General features: G+C 41.2%; 1 protein-coding gene across 1 annotated transcript; it reads left to right on the top strand.

Moving 5' to 3' along the window:
* Positions 1-225: 225 nt before the first annotated feature.
* Positions 226-13,444, top strand: RXFP2 (relaxin family peptide receptor 2). Its single transcript, XM_048849757.2, is given in 7 exon segments — positions 226-248; positions 968-1,039; positions 3,108-3,175; positions 3,178-3,336; positions 4,295-4,702; positions 10,748-10,966; positions 13,099-13,444. Coding segments are annotated over 7 exon segments (1,182 nt in total). The 3' UTR covers positions 13,332-13,444.
* Positions 13,445-16,629: the final 3,185 nt, after the last annotated feature.

Genomic DNA, 16,629 nt, shown 5'->3' on the forward strand with positions numbered 1-16,629 from the left:
ATTTGGTCTGAAATCAACAAGATGAAATTCAATAAAGACAAAAGCAAAGTACTACACTTAGGAAGGAAAAATCAAATGTACAAATACAAAATGGGGAATAACTGGCTAGGTGGTAGCACTGCGGAAAAGGACTTGGGGCTTATACTGGATAACAACTTGACTGTAAATCAGCAATGTGATGAGTTGTGGAAAAGGCTCATATCATTCTGGGGTGTGTTAACAAGAATGTCGTGCTCTACCTGGCACAGGTGAGGCCTGAGCTAGAGCACTGTGTCCAGTTCTGGGTGCCATGTTTAGGAAAAATGTGGGCAAATTGCAGAGAATCCAGAGGAAAGTAACAAAAATGATAAAAGATTTAAAAAACCTGACCTATGAGGAAAGGTTAAAAACACAGGGCATGTCTAGTCTTGAGAAAAGAAGACTGAGGGGGGACTTGATAATAGTCTTCAAATTTGTTAAGTGTTTTATTAGAGAGGCTATGATCAATTGTCCTCCACGTCCACTGAAGGTAGGACAAGAAGTAATGGGCTTAATATGCAGCAAGAGAGAGAGAGTCAGGTAAGATATTAGGAAAACCTTTCTAACTATAAATTAAGCTCTGGAATAGGCTTCCAAGAGAGGTTGTAGAATCCTCTTAATTGGAAGTTTTTAAGAACAGGTTGGACAAACACCTGTCAGGGATGGTCTAGGTTTACTAGACCATTTAGCACAGGGGCCTGGGCTTGATAACCTCAAGGTAGCTTCCAGTCCTAAACATTTCTATGATTCTATACTCTTCCATAAACAAGCTCACTGTGATGAACAAAATACTAAGCGTAGTCTTATTGAAACAGCATATTGTGCACAGACTACTTATTACCCTGTGATTTGGGAAATACACTTGTTCGTGTAATTCAGGATGTGATAACTAAAATAAAAAACTATTTTAAAGTTTGTTGATACATAACAAAATTTACTTCTTTTCCAGAGACCTGGAAACTATAGAGATTCCAAATATAAATTCAAGAATGTTTCAGCCCCTGAGGAATCTTTCCTACATGTACATATGGATAATAGCAGACATCATGGTGACATTTCTTTACCATATAAGAATGTACAAAGTAGCTCTGATTATTAAGCCTTTCCATATTATTAAATACTAAAATGTTTGTCACAATGGAGTCTTGTTTCTGCAAAAACAAATTAAGTATATCATTTTATACAAATAAAATAAAGAAAAATACATTTTCTCCATGTAATTCATATTTTCATAGAGCATCACTCCTCTCTTCCCCACCCAGTAACCTCTTTTATGACATGGGGTGGTGGGGTTTTCTGCCTGATTACTTGGAGTTACGCATACTTCTGGGAAGCAGAATAGCTCTTCAAGTGCTTAATATCATAAGAGAGGTAGAGTTACCCAGAAGTTTACTGTATGCAAAGAGTACATATATTTGGGTTGGGGGAAGAGCTGTATATGTTTGTGCAGACAGAAATATGTGTTTCACGTGACTATTTTCCTCTACTGTCATGTCTCAGTAGCTTCACAACATGTCCTAGCTTGTAGTACTATTGGATGCCTCTGAACTACAAAACACTTCCTCCCTCCCCCCCGCCCCGGTTTTTAAGGCAGAGGACACCCCCAGTGCTGGGAGGGCAGGTGGCACTGCCCCAGTCTCCCCAGCCCCGGAGCACTGGGAGGGTGGGCGACATGGCACCAGCCTGAGCCGTGGATACTGCACAGGGGGAGTGGAGCAGCAGTGAGTGGAAAGCAGGATGGGGCACGTACTGTGGCCACGCTGCCTGCCCTACTGGTGCTGAGAGGACTGGGGCTGCACCTCCTGGCGCTCTGGGGCTGGGAAGGCTGTGGCCACAGTACCCACTCTTCTGGGCCTGGGGGCGCTAGCCTGGGGCAGGAGCCAGCGGTCGGGGGGCTCTGGACTCTGGCAGTGGGGCACGGAAGGGGCAGGGCCTCAGGTGGAAGGGCGTGGCTGGGGGCTAGCCTCCCGCAGCCAGTGGTTCACGCACCACCCATGTATATTCCCTTCCGGTAAATATATGTCAGTTGGGGCTGTCAAGTGATTAAAAAAATTAATCATGATTAAAAGCACAGTTAAAAAAATCAATCGCAATATTAAACAATAAGAGAATACCATTTATTTATATATTTTGGATGTTTTCTACATTTTCAAATATATTGATTTCAATTACAACACAGAATACAAAGTGTACAATGCTCACTTTATATTTGATTACAAATATTTGCACTGTAAAAACCAAAAGAAATAGCATATTTCAATTCATCTAATACAAGTACTGTAGTGTAATCTCTTTATAATGAAACATCCAAAAATATTTAATACATTTCAATTGGTATTCTATTGTTTAACAGTACGATTAATTGCGATTAATTTTTTTAATCACAGTTAATTTTTTTGAGTTAATCGTGTGAGTTAACTGCGATTAATCAACAGTCCTAATGTCAATAGTTTTAAACTTACTACTATTTTTACTATAGATTGGGAATGAACTTTTCCCCACACACCCCTTCTGCAGACATGGGCCTTCCTCAGAAACCACATTCCATCTGGCCTAAGAAGTCAGAATTGTCAGAAACTCAGTAACATACATGAGACCCAGTCTGCTGAGGGCCTTAAATGTCAGCTATCAACTTACAGTCAGTTCACACACCAGCAGTCTGTTAATGCAGAAAGCAAAGTAGTGCCCTGGCAAAATCTTTTCTGCCAAGACATTGTAACAGATCTGCATCTTTGTCAACCCAGTATGAAGAAAAGTAAGGCAGCAGAATTGGATTAGTGCAGAGGGATGCATTAGGGTCACAAGTTCAAAGTAGCCACATTCTCAAAACAAAACCACCTTTGAGCTGAGCTGACAAAAAGACCTCTAATATCAGCCATAGATCAAGGGCTACACCTTGGCTGCATGTTACACTGACTAATGCAAAATGCTATTCACATTACACCTCCTACTTAAACAATAGGCATAATTTTGGTTGTTAGAATTTCCTCTGTTTCACTTCTTTATGTGTAATTGCATATCTAATACATAACTGTGACTTTGACCTGTGCTTGAACAGCAATTTTATATGTTCATTTCTTTGCTTTCAGCTATTTCAAAAAGTTTTGGTATTGTTCCTATGCACTCCTCGTGCAAATATGCACACCATTAACAGATGTTAATCATCATTTGAGAACCTCTTGGCTAATAATGTTCTTCGAGTATTTATCTGGGTCACAGCTTGTGTTACCTGTTTTGGAAATCCTTTTGTCATTGGAATGAGTTCATTTATCAGAGCTGAAAACAAGAAGCACACCACGTCTATCAAAATGTTGTGTTGTAAGTATATATTAGTGGTATTATTTTTAAATCAAACTGACAGACCATTGTACTATGTATATTCGAGTATTCAACCATTTACGTTATAGATAAAAATATAAGCAATGCATTAACTTCAGAATATTAGTAAACTTTGCTATTTTTGTCCCATTTTTCCAATATTCTAAATATAAGCAGAAAGTTGCTTTTAACTCTTAAATTCAAATGGTCAAAATGTATAAGAAGAGTCTATGCAGCCTAATGGTTTCACTTTATTAAGTTTACTGTTAATTCTACATCCAGGAAAACAGAAAGGTTAACCAGTGCTGGACTGGCTATTGCATGCATTTTGTGATGTGCCATGCCATCTTATTCTTCTCAGTTTTGTCACCAGCAGCTAGTAAACTCCACTGTGGTTTATGAATTCCATGTTTCGTAATTATAAATTATATTGACTCCAAATTAATGTACCATATTTTGTCTAACAATAATTTTGGAATTAAGAGCCTGCATTTGAACAATATTAACACAGGGCCAAATTTAGATCTGCTATAAACAAGTGCAACTTCCTTAAAGTCAATTTATACTGGCTTCAGTTTATAAAATGAGTGTGTGATGCTTCCCCCTTCTATCCCATAGAGAGGATATGGAATCTGATACTACTTTCAGGCTAAGAGAATTCTCCCTTGGCTCAAGTAGTACTAGCTTGTAGTTCCATCTCCCTATCTGTATGTGATTGTCAAATGAGAGGTGTTGGTTACCTGCAGTTCATAGATTTACCATGGTGCCATGACCCAGTATTCATGGAATGATCTCAGCCAGTTCCATCAAATTCATTCTGATGCCACAAACCCTGGGTCAAATTACATTACTGCATATATCAGCCAGGATCTGGCCAATTCTAAGAACATTTTTAGTATATAAATCTTTAAATGTAATTACTCTTTTTAATAAATTGTGAAAATTTCTTTTTAAGTAGGTGCTGATTGTCTGAAGGGTGTGTACTTGTTCTCCATTGGAGTCTCTGACATTAAATATCGTGGACAATATAAAAACTGTGTTGTACTGTGGATGGAGGGCTTACCATGTCATAACATGGGTTTCCTGGACATGTTTTCTACAGAGGTCTCTGTCTTGTTGACATATCTGACTTTGGAAAAATATTTAGTAATTGTCTTTCCCTTCAGTAATATCCCACCAGGAAAGCATCAGACAATAATAATCCTTGTATCCATATGGTTTATTGGATTTGTAATAGCAATAATTCCATTTTGGGATGAGGATTTTTTTGGAAAGTATTATGGAAAAAATGGAGTTTGTTTCCCACTTTATTCTGATCAAACAGAAGAAATTGGAGGCAAGGGGTATTCTCTTGGGATTTTTCTTGGTAAGTTTAATATTTTCATACGTCTTTATTATTGTTTCTCTTATTGCAATTCAAAAACTGATTTCCAGACTACAGTAAACTCATGTATAGTAGATATATTTTTACAGTGGTCCCAACAATTGTTCGGCCTGTCCAACTGGCCCTGCATGGGGAACTGGAAGCATTTTCCAAAATGCTACCAAGGAGGTCCTGGATTTTAATCACTTACCTAGCAGCCTAAATTTGGCCTCCAGGACCTCTCCTCTACCTTTCTCCCTAATGTACCCTGACCTCCAGCTGCTCCCAGCACTGCATATAGGTCTGTCTAGATGTTTCGATAGGTCTGCAATCTTTGCACCTGGCAGACAATTCACCATGCAGTTCTTCCAGTCATCACACATCAAAATATCTATATTTCTAATAATCAAATCCTCCATTTCTATTACCGGTCTTTTCCTAATAACATGGGGCCCCTCCCCCAGAGAAGTATCCTCAGTATTCCTGCACAATAATGGGGATCCCTCTCCCCAGAGAGGTATCCTCAGTGTTCCTCTACAAGAGGATTTTTATCCAAGTCCACTTTACAGTCCACAAGTAGGAGTTGCATGCATATCGGCTGGCGTGATACGGTGCTAACTCTTGCAACATTTTCTTGTCTGTCTTTATGTGCAGCTCTGCTCCCTGCATGCTATTTTCTGCAAGAGAGGAGCACATGGACCTCGGGGAGGCGGGTTCGATTTCTGTAACCACAGCCTATATTTGTAACATATACATATATTTGTTAATCCATAAGTCATACTATGGAACAATAACTTTTTTAATAAAGTGGTTCAATGGAAGGACAGAAAATAGTTGTTTATGAGAAGAGTCTTACACAGGAGGCAATTGAGGAGAACAAACAAGGTCTTAATAATGTATTTGCAATGAATTTATTATTGTCAAATTTTAATATCAATAAAATATTTATAGGAAATCATCTTCCAGAAAATAATTTTGATAGCCTCCTATTAAGCACTGAAAACCATATTCACTCCTCCTTGGATTTTTGATACTTTAAAATGGGATCGGGGGGACAATCTAAAATAAACCCCAAAATTTGCAAACAGTGTATGTGGATGGAATAATTTAAACGTGGATCAGCAACCTCTAATTTTTCTTTTTTAATGAGCCAGTCCTACTGTGAATGCAACAAAAATAAAAGTATATCTAAAACCGGTCCTTTTTCTGCAACCCTGGTCGTGCAAATAGTCCTTACTCAACAGAGTGGTCCTATGTATCTTAATGGGATGATTTGTATGATTACGGACTGTTCACATAACACTTACTTGAGTCAGTAAAAGTTGCAGGACTGGGACTCTACTGAGTCCCAAGTAAAAATGACTGCAGCTCTGATTCAGCAAAGTATTTATATATGTGCATTGCTCATGCGCTTAAAGTGACCAAATGCAACCCAGTTGCGCTATTGATGTGACTAATGTTACATGCTGCTTTAGAATCTTGCCGAACTGGAGCCTAAACCAAAAATTATCTCTTCATTTGCCTGAGCTTGCACTAAAACCTCCTTGGAAGAGATCAAGATCTCTCAGAAAGGTCATTCTCTCAGTTCCAGGAAAACTGCCTCAAACCAAAATCTTTAAACTGAATAGTTTAGTATAGCAAGAACACAGAAGAGAGCTATCTTCCCTCACCAGCAACTGTTGTGTCCTTTTATATTTACAGCTCATAACATTTTCAGTGAACAAGGAAGTGCAGTATTCCCAAATCAGTGCTAAGTATAATGGGTTTTTCAGCAGGATGCCTTATCATAGAAGTAAAGGAGTACTTGTGGCACCTTAGAGACTAACCAATTTATTTGAGCATGAGCTTTCGTGAGCTGTAGCTCACGAAAGCTCATGCTCAAATAAATTGGTTCGTCTCTAAGGTGCCACAAGTACTCCTTTTCTTTTTGCGAATACAGACTAACACGGCTGTTACTCTGAAACCTGTCATCATAGAAGATTTCCATTGTTCATAGTTTGGTTCTGTTTTCGAAAAAAGAGGCGAGGCCTTCTTTGCGAGCTCATACCTGCCAAGTGGCATTACCCGAAGCCTTTTTTTTTTTTCTTTCCCCTTTTAACTGAATCATAGAATCATAGAATCATAGAATATCAGGGTTGGAAGGGACCCCAGAAGGTCATCTAGTCCAACCCCCTGCTCAAAGCAGGACCAATTCCCAGTTAAATCATCCCAGCCAGGGCTTTGTCAAGCCTGACCTTAAAAACCTCTAAGGAAGGAGATTCTACCACCTCCCTAGGTAACGCATTCCAGTGTTTCACCACCCTCTTAGTGAAAAAGTTTTTCCTAATATCCAATCTAAACCTCCCCCACTGAACAGGGGATTGCTACATGAGTTTGACGTAGTCTTTGGAAAGTTTATTGCCCTCGCACTTGTGACTCAGGGGAGGGGAGTGTGATCTTTTGTGTATATATTTTTGTGTATAGTTATTTTTTGCCTGTTTTGCTAAAAGAAAACCTGGGAACACTGACCAAGAGACAAAAATTGGGGATAATTGTGGAATATAAATATTTTGGCAGTGTATGAATGTGGCTTAGGGAATGTGGGGCAGAGGGAAGACAGTGTGCCAAGAGTTTGACTAATGCTCAGTCTTTGACATGGTGGTGTGTATTTCATACTAGAGTTTTTATTTAGTTTTTTTATGGCTGCTTATTCCCAGTTCAATTTATAGCCTAGCTTGGGAAATGATTCCTCAGATTCTCTGTGTTAATCTTATATGACTGCTATTTTCTGCTATTACACTGCACCGAAGTTATCTGCTTTTGTAATTTGATGATTTGATCTATTATGATCCCCGGTGAGGACGAGGTTGAATGCTGGTTGGGGATACCTGATTTTACTAATTTATAAAATGGAAAGGTTTCAAAAGATTTGGAACATTCATGTTGTGCATCAGTGCAGCTATGTACAGTAAAGGCCCTAAGACTTTGCCAGCCTGGGCAGAAAACCGTTTTCTGCACCCCATGGAGCAGCAAAACAAAAAAATAAAATGGCAAAGTGGCACAGCGATATGCCGCCCCCTGGAAACTGGTGTTCAGACTGACTCTGCTGCTTGCTGGCCCCTAGAATTGGCCATGGCTATATAATTGGATTATCTTATTATTGTTAGCCATATCCCTGCCCCCACTTCTTTCCCTCCTTTTGTTTGTTAGACTCACTTGTGTCTTGTATAAAATTAGATTCTGCACTCTTCACAGAATGGACCATGTCTTCCTATGTGTATACGTGAGGTGGCAGTTTGCAGATGATACAAAATTATTCTAGATCAGAGGTCCCCAAACTGGGGTGCAGCCCCCCTAGGGGGGCACAGAGGAACGTTCAGGGGGGCACAGCTGGGGCCTGTGTCAGCCTCTATGGGGGGCGGGAAGGGAGCACCACCCAGCTCTGGTCCCAACTCCAGCTGCCAGCCTCGTACCCAGGGCTCCACTCCCGGCCCCACACCCGCGGCCCCAGCTGCCTGGCCTGCGCCTAGGGATCTGCTCCCCACCACAGCTCCCGCCCCCATGCACAAGGCCCCGGCTGCCAGCCTCAGCCCCTGGCCTCAGCTCCGCTCCCACCTCCACCCCCTCCTGTGGCTCCAGACTCAGCCCCCTTACCCTTGTCTGCGTCTTCCCCTCCTGGAGCCATGGCCCCGCTCCTGTCTCGGGTTGGGCGGCACAGAGAAGGGTAAGTGGGGGCATGAGGTAAAAAGTGTGGGGACCACTGCCCTAGATAGTTAAGTCCAAAGCAGACTGCAAAGAGTTACAAAGGGATCTCACAAAACTGGGTGACTGGGAACAAAATGGCAGATGAAATTCAGTGTTGATAAAGGCAAAGTACAGCACATTGTATGTATAGTTGGGATTATATTTTCCAAAATGATGGGGTCTAAATTAGCTGTTACCACTGAAGAAAGACACCTCGGAGCCATCGTGGATAGTTCTCTGAAAACACCCATTCAATGTGCAGCAGCAGCTGTCAAAAAAGCTAAAAAAATGTTAGAAAGCATTAGGAAAGGGATAGATAATAAGACAGAAAATATCTTAATGCGACTATAAAATATATATGGTACACCCACATCTGGAATACTATGTGCAGTTCTGGTCACCGCATCTCAAAAAAGATATATTAGAATTGGGAAGAGTGCAGAGAAGGGCATCAAAATGAGGAGATTAAAAAGATTGAAACTGTTCAGCTCAGAAAAGAGATGACTGACAGGGGACATGATAGAGGTCTACAAAATCATGAATGGTGTGGAGAAATAGAATACTGAAGTGTTATTTATCCCTTAACATAACACAAAGGGGGTCACCCAATGGAATTAATAGACAGCCTAACAAAGTGCTTCTTCACACAACACACAGTCAATCTGTGAAACTCATTGCCATGGGACGTTGTGATGGCCAAAAATATAACTGAATTTAAAAAAATCTACAAAAAGAAAAGGAGTACTTGTGGCACCTTAGAGACTAACAAATTTATTTGAGCATAAGCTTTCGTGAGCTACAGCTCACTTCATCGGATGCATACTGTAGAAAGCACAGAAGACGTTTTTATACACACAAACCATGAAAAACGTCTTCTGTACTTTCCACAGTATGCATCCGATGAAGTGAGCTGTAGCTCACGAAAGCTTATGCTCAAATAAATTGGTTAGTCTCTAAGGTGCCACAAGTACTCCTTTTCTTTTTGCAAATACAGACTAACACGGCTGTTATTCTGAAAAAAAATCTAGATATGTTCATGGAGGATAGGTCCTTCAATGGCTATTAGCCAAGATTGTCAGGGATGCAACCCCATGCTCTGGTTATCCCTAAACCTCTGACTGGCAGAAGCTAAGGCTGGATGACTGGGGATGGATCACTCGATCAAGTACCCTGTTCTGTGTATTCCTGCTGCAGCATCTGGCCCTGGCCAGTTGGAAGACAGGATACTGTGCTAGATGGACCATTGGTCTGACCCAGTATATCTATTTTTATGTTCTTATGTTTTTACAAAACCTGCATTGAGTGCACCGGAGGAGCCCTGAAGGCCAGCATTCCAGCAGATTGTACCACTGTGGGCACAGGGGCTCAAGACAATGATATTTTGAGTAGCAATATCCTGAGTTCCTTATTCACCGTCACAAATCTATACACACACCCAACAATAATACATGGCTCATGTTTGCATCTGTAGCTAACCATATGGGGATAAGCTGAATTCCTCTTTATAGGTGCCTTAGCGCAATGTTTAAACATGGTTCTGACCAAACTGTATTATAACACTGTTTGTCAGGGTCAAATGAAATTTGGGCTATAGCTTGTTTTTGAAAAATAGTCTAAATTGATTTTGGCCCCATCCAGACCACCTACCCAGCAAAACTGCGTTATAAGAAGATTAGCAATAATTGGACGAGAATTCTGTTTTTGGTTGCATTGTTGTAAATCCAGAGCAGCCCCCTTTATTGAGAACAGAATTTGGCCCATTGCTAAAAGTCCACTTCTTAAACACCGATATGATGCTAGTGTAGACTGGCTTTTAGAAACAAGTTGCAAATCCTGTTTTGTGTACATTCCTCCTGCAGTAAGTTGTGGTAGGTTTTTGAACAGAGCTGAGGTAGCTGTTCTGGGGCTAGTACAAGTATCAGCTGGTTTTGGCCCTTCCACAGTAACTATGCCATTATTTCAGCAATATGCAGGATTCCCGCAGATACTTTGTGTTCCAGCCTTATTGGAGCATATCTAGTCAGGGGCTCAGACCTCTGGGGAATTCTGGAAGCTATCTGTTTCTATAGTAAGTTACTGCAGAGTCCTTCATTTCACACTATGTAACAGAGGGGAGTACATCTGTACATGTACATAAGAAGACTTTGTGACAGCAGAAAATATATAGGACATATTTCTAACAATAAAAAACTATCTGCAATGATGAATATTTATAATAAAGTTAGAAAGGAAGAAAGAATATAAAAATGGTGGGAGACAAGTAAGATATGAGGATATCCCTTTTATAGGATTTGCTGTTTTTGAATCTTCTGTTTTTTCCAACAGGTGTGAACCTACTAGCATTCATCATAATAGTGTTTTCATATGTCAGTATGTTTTATTCCATTCAAAAAACTGCCCTTCAGACATCAGAAGTAAGAAACAACATTCACATGGATGCTGCTGTTGCCAATCAATATTTTTTTATAGTATTCACTGACTCCATCTACTGGATTCCCGTCTTTGTTATAAAAATCCTCTCCCTATACCAGGTGGAAATTCCAGGTAAATCCAGTCAGCTGTTTGAGAATGTGATTTCTTATTTCTTCTTTGGTTAAAGTTTCAAATATTTATACAGGTCTGAACCCTGCAATGCTTGCCCAGTGCTTCTTCAGGCAAAACTCTCATTGACTGGGAGGAGTGGTAGATACACTGGAGGGTAGGGATAGGATACAGAGGAACCTAGACAAATTGGAGGATTGGGCCAAAAGAAATCTGATGAGGTTCAACAAGGACAAGTGCAGAGTCCTGCACTTAAGACAGAAGAATCCAATGCACCGCTACAGACTAGGGACCGAATGGCTAGGCAGCAGTTCTGCAAAGAAGGACCTAGGGGTGACAGTGGACGAGAAGCTGGATATGAGTCAACAGTGTGCCCTTGTTGCCAAGAAGGCCAATGGCATTTTGGGATGTATAGGTAGGGGCATTGCCAGCAGATCAAGGGACGTGATCGTTCCACTCTCTTCGACACTGGTGAGGCCTCATCTGGAGTACTGTGTCCAGTTTTTGGCCCCACACTACAAGAAGGATGTGGAAAAATTGGAGAGAGCCCAGCGAAGGGCAACAAAAATGATTAGGGGTCTGGAACACATGACTTATGAGGAGAGGCTGAGGGAACTGGGGATGTTTAGTCTACGGAAGAGAAGAATGAGGGGGGATTTGATAGCTGCTTTTAACTACCTGAAAGGTGGATCCAAAGAGGATGGATCTAGACTATTCTCAGTGATAGCAGATGACAGGACAAGGAGTAATGGTCTCAAGTTGCAGAGGGGGAGATTTAGGTTGGATATTAGGAAAAACTTTTTCACTAGGAGGGTGGTGAAACACTGGAATGCGTTACCTAGGGAGGTGGTGTAATCCCCTTCCTTAGAAGTTTTTAAGGTCAGGCTTGACAAAGCCCTGGCTGGGATGATTTAGTTGGGGATTGGTCCTGCTCTGGGCAGGGGGTTGGACTAGATGACCTCCAGAGGTCCCTTCCAACTCTGATATTCTATGATTCTATGACTTCGGGGGGGAGTTTTGTTGGAAGAAGGACCTAAGGATTATGCTGTCAGGATTTAAATATTTGCCAAAACATTTGACTTCATTGTGTTCAGAAATTAGATTCAAACTAAGGCATGCCCCTCTCAAAATGCATGTAAGGAACTGAGCACTCACCTGAATTATACAGTGACAAAGCTCTTGTACTGTGGTGGCTACAAAATCTCACAATACATAAAATAAGTCCAGTTATTTGCCCACTTGGAAAATATAAATATGCTAGGAGACTTTTTCAGCCAATCCGAACTCCAAAGGGGAAACACTGACAGATCCCTAACTATTCAACTACTGATAGATAATGCTTTAATAAAAGCACCTTGCCTTTCCATTATACTTCTAGAAAACTGACATCTCACATTTTGCATAAAAGTCGGGTAAATAGCTTTCACCATGAAGCTAACAAAGGCATTATACAAACACTGCAGACTGTCAGGAAACCTATTGATTGCCTGGAAAAAGATTTGTATCCCAGTAGGAAAAGTGGTTAAACTTGGATGGTTGAAAAGAAATTGTGGCTCTCATATATGTGTTCCAGGTAGCCTATTTCCCCCATGTCTTAGGCCCTAGTTCAGGAAAGCATCCCAATTCAGGACAGCGCTTGAGCACACGTTTAACTTTAAGAGCTAGGTATTGGTATTAGTATTAGCAATGTCTGTAGTTTGATTAAGTCCCATTGAAGTCAATGGAATTTAAGCACATGCTTAAGTACTGTCCTGACTAAAGATGGACTTAAGCACATGTTTAAGTGTTTTCCTAAATCGGGGCTTTATTTCAATAGACAGCAAGTTAATACATGAGAGAGTATTTGGCCATAGCACACAGGTTAACAACCTAGCTTTTGTGAAAATATTTCAGATTTATGCCTTTTTCCCCTCTTCCATTAAAAACCATGCTATGCTTAATAAAGAACCCAATAGAAAGTGTATATTCAAGCCCTTTTCATATAAAAATGATTTTATATTATAGTTCTGAAAAATTCAATACAGCAAAAGGTGTTGAGTTTAAAATACACTACATTGTTGCTTCTATGTACTTCATACCAAAAGAAAACGCTGATTATCTTCTAAAGTTCTGTATTTCATTGTGTTTTTTTCTAGGCACTGTCACTTCCTGGATAGTGATATTTATTCTGCCAATAAACAGTGCCTTGAACCCAATTCTCTACATTCTCACCACCACTTTCTTTAAGGAGAAGTTAAAGCAGTTACTGCAGAAACATCGAAGGAGGTCGGTTTTCAAAAATGACAGCAAAAGCTTGCCTACTTCAATAGTATGGACAGATGATTCCTTAATTCATGCCTCCTCTCTTGGATTAGACTTGGATTTTTAAACAAATAACTTTTGGGGGCTGAGTAAATAAGTTAATTTACGGTTTCTCAGCAAGAGCATGGGAATTGGAAGTACCAGAATTAGTTATGTTAATCTTTTTGAGATTCATTTTGAAATGTCTTTGTCATTACCATCTTTGTATTCATCTTCCTATAAGATAAAATGACAGCTGTTGCTTTTATCATTTCAGTTTCATGTAAAGATTTCAGTGCAAGCACACTGTGTGTTGGGGCTGAAAATAATGAGGCATTTTCATTATTCATCCCACTCCCCATGAAGCCCTAATTCCTGCAGAGACTAAATTGGCTTGGCTTGTCCTTACAGACATTATGTGGTGTGGGGGAAGGGGGAGATGAATTGGAGTAGCCATTAAACTTTACACCCTGAAATGTTTTACACAGTATTATAAGGTTTGAGGTCATGCAGTAATCCTATTGTCATCAGGAAAATTGGAAGCAGAACTGGTCCAAAACAACAGTGCAGCTGTGACTTTTCAGCACTGACTCTCGAGGTCAAGATTGGGTACAATTCAAAGGGTAATGAGAGGTCGGAACCTGAATTTAAAAAGGCAACCAGTGCATTTAGCAAGTAGCCATCTAAGAGTAGGATTGCCATTGGCTACTTCTGAAGGGATCACCAGATGACAATATGTCCTTTCAAATTTCTACTTCAGTGTACTCCCCTAGAAATGCTAGAAAAGCGAAAATGCCAGTATACTACGGCCGTGAACCAGTGCCAAGCAGGCAAAAATCTGGTGTCACAGCTCATGTAGCTAGGCACCTCTTGTCTCAAGCTACAGTTAATGTTCACTAATCCAGAAGCCACATGGATTTTTTTTTTTAATTTGCCAAGTAGTGTCCATCCTTTCACTCACTTCAATTTCTAAAGCATTTCTACAGTAATTTTTGGCAATTATACTTGTAATTCCCAATTATTGTCTCTCTAACATTGAATAGATATAGATGAAGCAGTCTCCAAAACTACTTTGCCTCAGGGATATTGCACTGTATGTTGCATGGTGTGGATCTGGCTAATATGTCTCACCATGGGTCAGATAGACTGCTGGGCAGAGTGTTCACATACTTCCTATGTGCAAGTATGTTGTATTTAAAAGTCCTATGTGACTTACATAACATATAGGGTTTGTGCTTGCTCTCTGCACAGAGATTAATTTCCTTTAGCACATAAGGTAACCAATCAATCACACAGGACATCAGAGTGTTATTTTTATTTTTTTTAATAAAGCAGGCGCTAAAAGTAAAATGAAACTGGGTTAACCTGCCCCTCCCCACTGTTCAAAGATAGAGCTAAGTAGGCTCCATTAGGAGTCTTTTTTGTTTTGTTAAGTGCTCACTAGAACTGAAATCACTTGTGATGGGGACAGCATTTCTGCCCAGCCTGCTTCAGGTTCCCCCACTAAGAGCTGACAATCACTGAGAGCCAGGTGGAACCTCAAGAGACTGACCTGCAGAGGTCACAATAGAGAGGCAGGTGGCAGCAGAAGGTGACCAACAAACAGCCGGCAAGGGTGAGCAGTGAGCAGGAGGCTGGTGGGGCAGCCAGGAGAGCAATGAGTGGCTGGCGAAGCGGCCAGCGGAATGGTGGCTGGCGGAGTAGCCAGCTAGAGCAAGCGCACAGATGGTGGAGCAAGCCAAATGTTGTCTTCACCAGATGGGAGGTGAACTCACACAGATGCAGTGGATTCCCTGGGTCCACTGACCCTGGGTCCTCACTGACCAAAGACAACCACTGTGCGTGGGGTGTGATAAAGGAGCAGAGAGGGGCACAGAAAAGGAATTTTTGGTTGATGAGGCAGAAGACACTGCCCCACGCACTCTGGGGTGGGTGACCTGCTCACAGTTTTATGATTATGAATCCTGCTTGTGGCATTTTCCCTAATTAATGTTGGGTGACTTCCCTCCTTTAAAACTCCTTAAAAGTTTCTTTTCTACATTCAGACTCTGTGCTTGTGAGTGGGGAAGTATTGCCTCTCAGAGGCGCCCTAGGGGTAGTGTGTAATTTTCCCAGGTTACTGGGTGGGGGCTCGAGCCAGTTCCATGTTGTATTGTTGAAAAGGAATCCCTAGATATTGAACCCAGGCCTGGTTGCTGCAGGCTCCACCAGGCAGAAGGGCTACAACAGCAATGTGGTATATCAACAGGCAAGGGAGACTAAAATCATCCGCACTCTGTCAGGAAGCCATACTTCTATGGGAATGCTGCATTCTGCACCAGATCACACTGGTAGCTCTACACCTTCCTGATCTTCAGAACACCCCGGCAGGCCAGCTCAGTAGGGATTTTCCAGAAAACCATACATGATTCCTTGAGGACTCAGTTCTGCAGAACATCTTTTTCAAATGCATTTCTGAAAATAGTTCCCCCCTTTGAGCCCTTAGCAACCTGCTCCCTTTACTACCTGACAAATGAAAACTGATTTCCTGGTGGCCATTACAATATCTAGAAGGGTAGGGGAGATTCAGGCTCTGATGTCAGGTCCCTTGCATACAGTATTTCACAAGGACAGGATTACTCTTAGACCTCACCCAAAGCTCCTGACCAAGGTATCTCAGAATTCCATATAAATCAGTCTATTCACCTCCTGGTTTTCTTTCCTAAGCCTCATTCTAGCCTGGGTGAAGTGAAGTGTCGCACTAGTCATTGTAAGAGCATTATCATTTTATTTAGATAGAACAAAGTAATTCAGGAGCACACATAGGCTATTCATGGCATTTGCTGACAGGCTCAAGGGACAACCTATATATCCCCTCAGAGGTTATTCAAATAGGTCTCTGACTGCATAAAAACTTGTTTTGAGGTAGCCAGGAGAGATCCCCCTGCCCATAGTACAGCTCATTCCATGAGGGCTCAGGCCACCTCAGATGCCTGTTTGGCTAATAATGCCCATACCTAAAATTTGTAGAGCAGCTACATGGACCTCGATCCATACACTTACCACTGGCTATTCCCTACTGCAGTTTTCCAGCCCAGATGCTAGCTTTGGTAGAGCAGTCCTGCAGTCACTATTCAAGTAGGACTCCTCATACGCTCTTCCAAGTAGACAACTGCTTGTTAGTCACAAAGTGTAGGATCTGTGTGGATAATCACTCAAAGAAGAAAGAACAGTCACTTTCCTACAGTAAAGGTGGTTCTTTGATATGTGTTGTCCATACAGATTCCGCAACACATCCTCTGTCACTGCTAATGTACAGTCCTATACCCGTGGGATTCTGTATTGGCAAAGGAACTGAGGGGTGGCTGGGCCTATTTCACCCTTGAGTCAGGGGCATGAGTGTACCT

The sequence above is a fragment of the Caretta caretta genome, chromosome 1 (assembly GCF_965140235.1).
Source record: "Caretta caretta isolate rCarCar2 chromosome 1, rCarCar1.hap1, whole genome shotgun sequence".
Taxonomy (NCBI): domain Eukaryota; kingdom Metazoa; phylum Chordata; order Testudines; family Cheloniidae; genus Caretta; species Caretta caretta.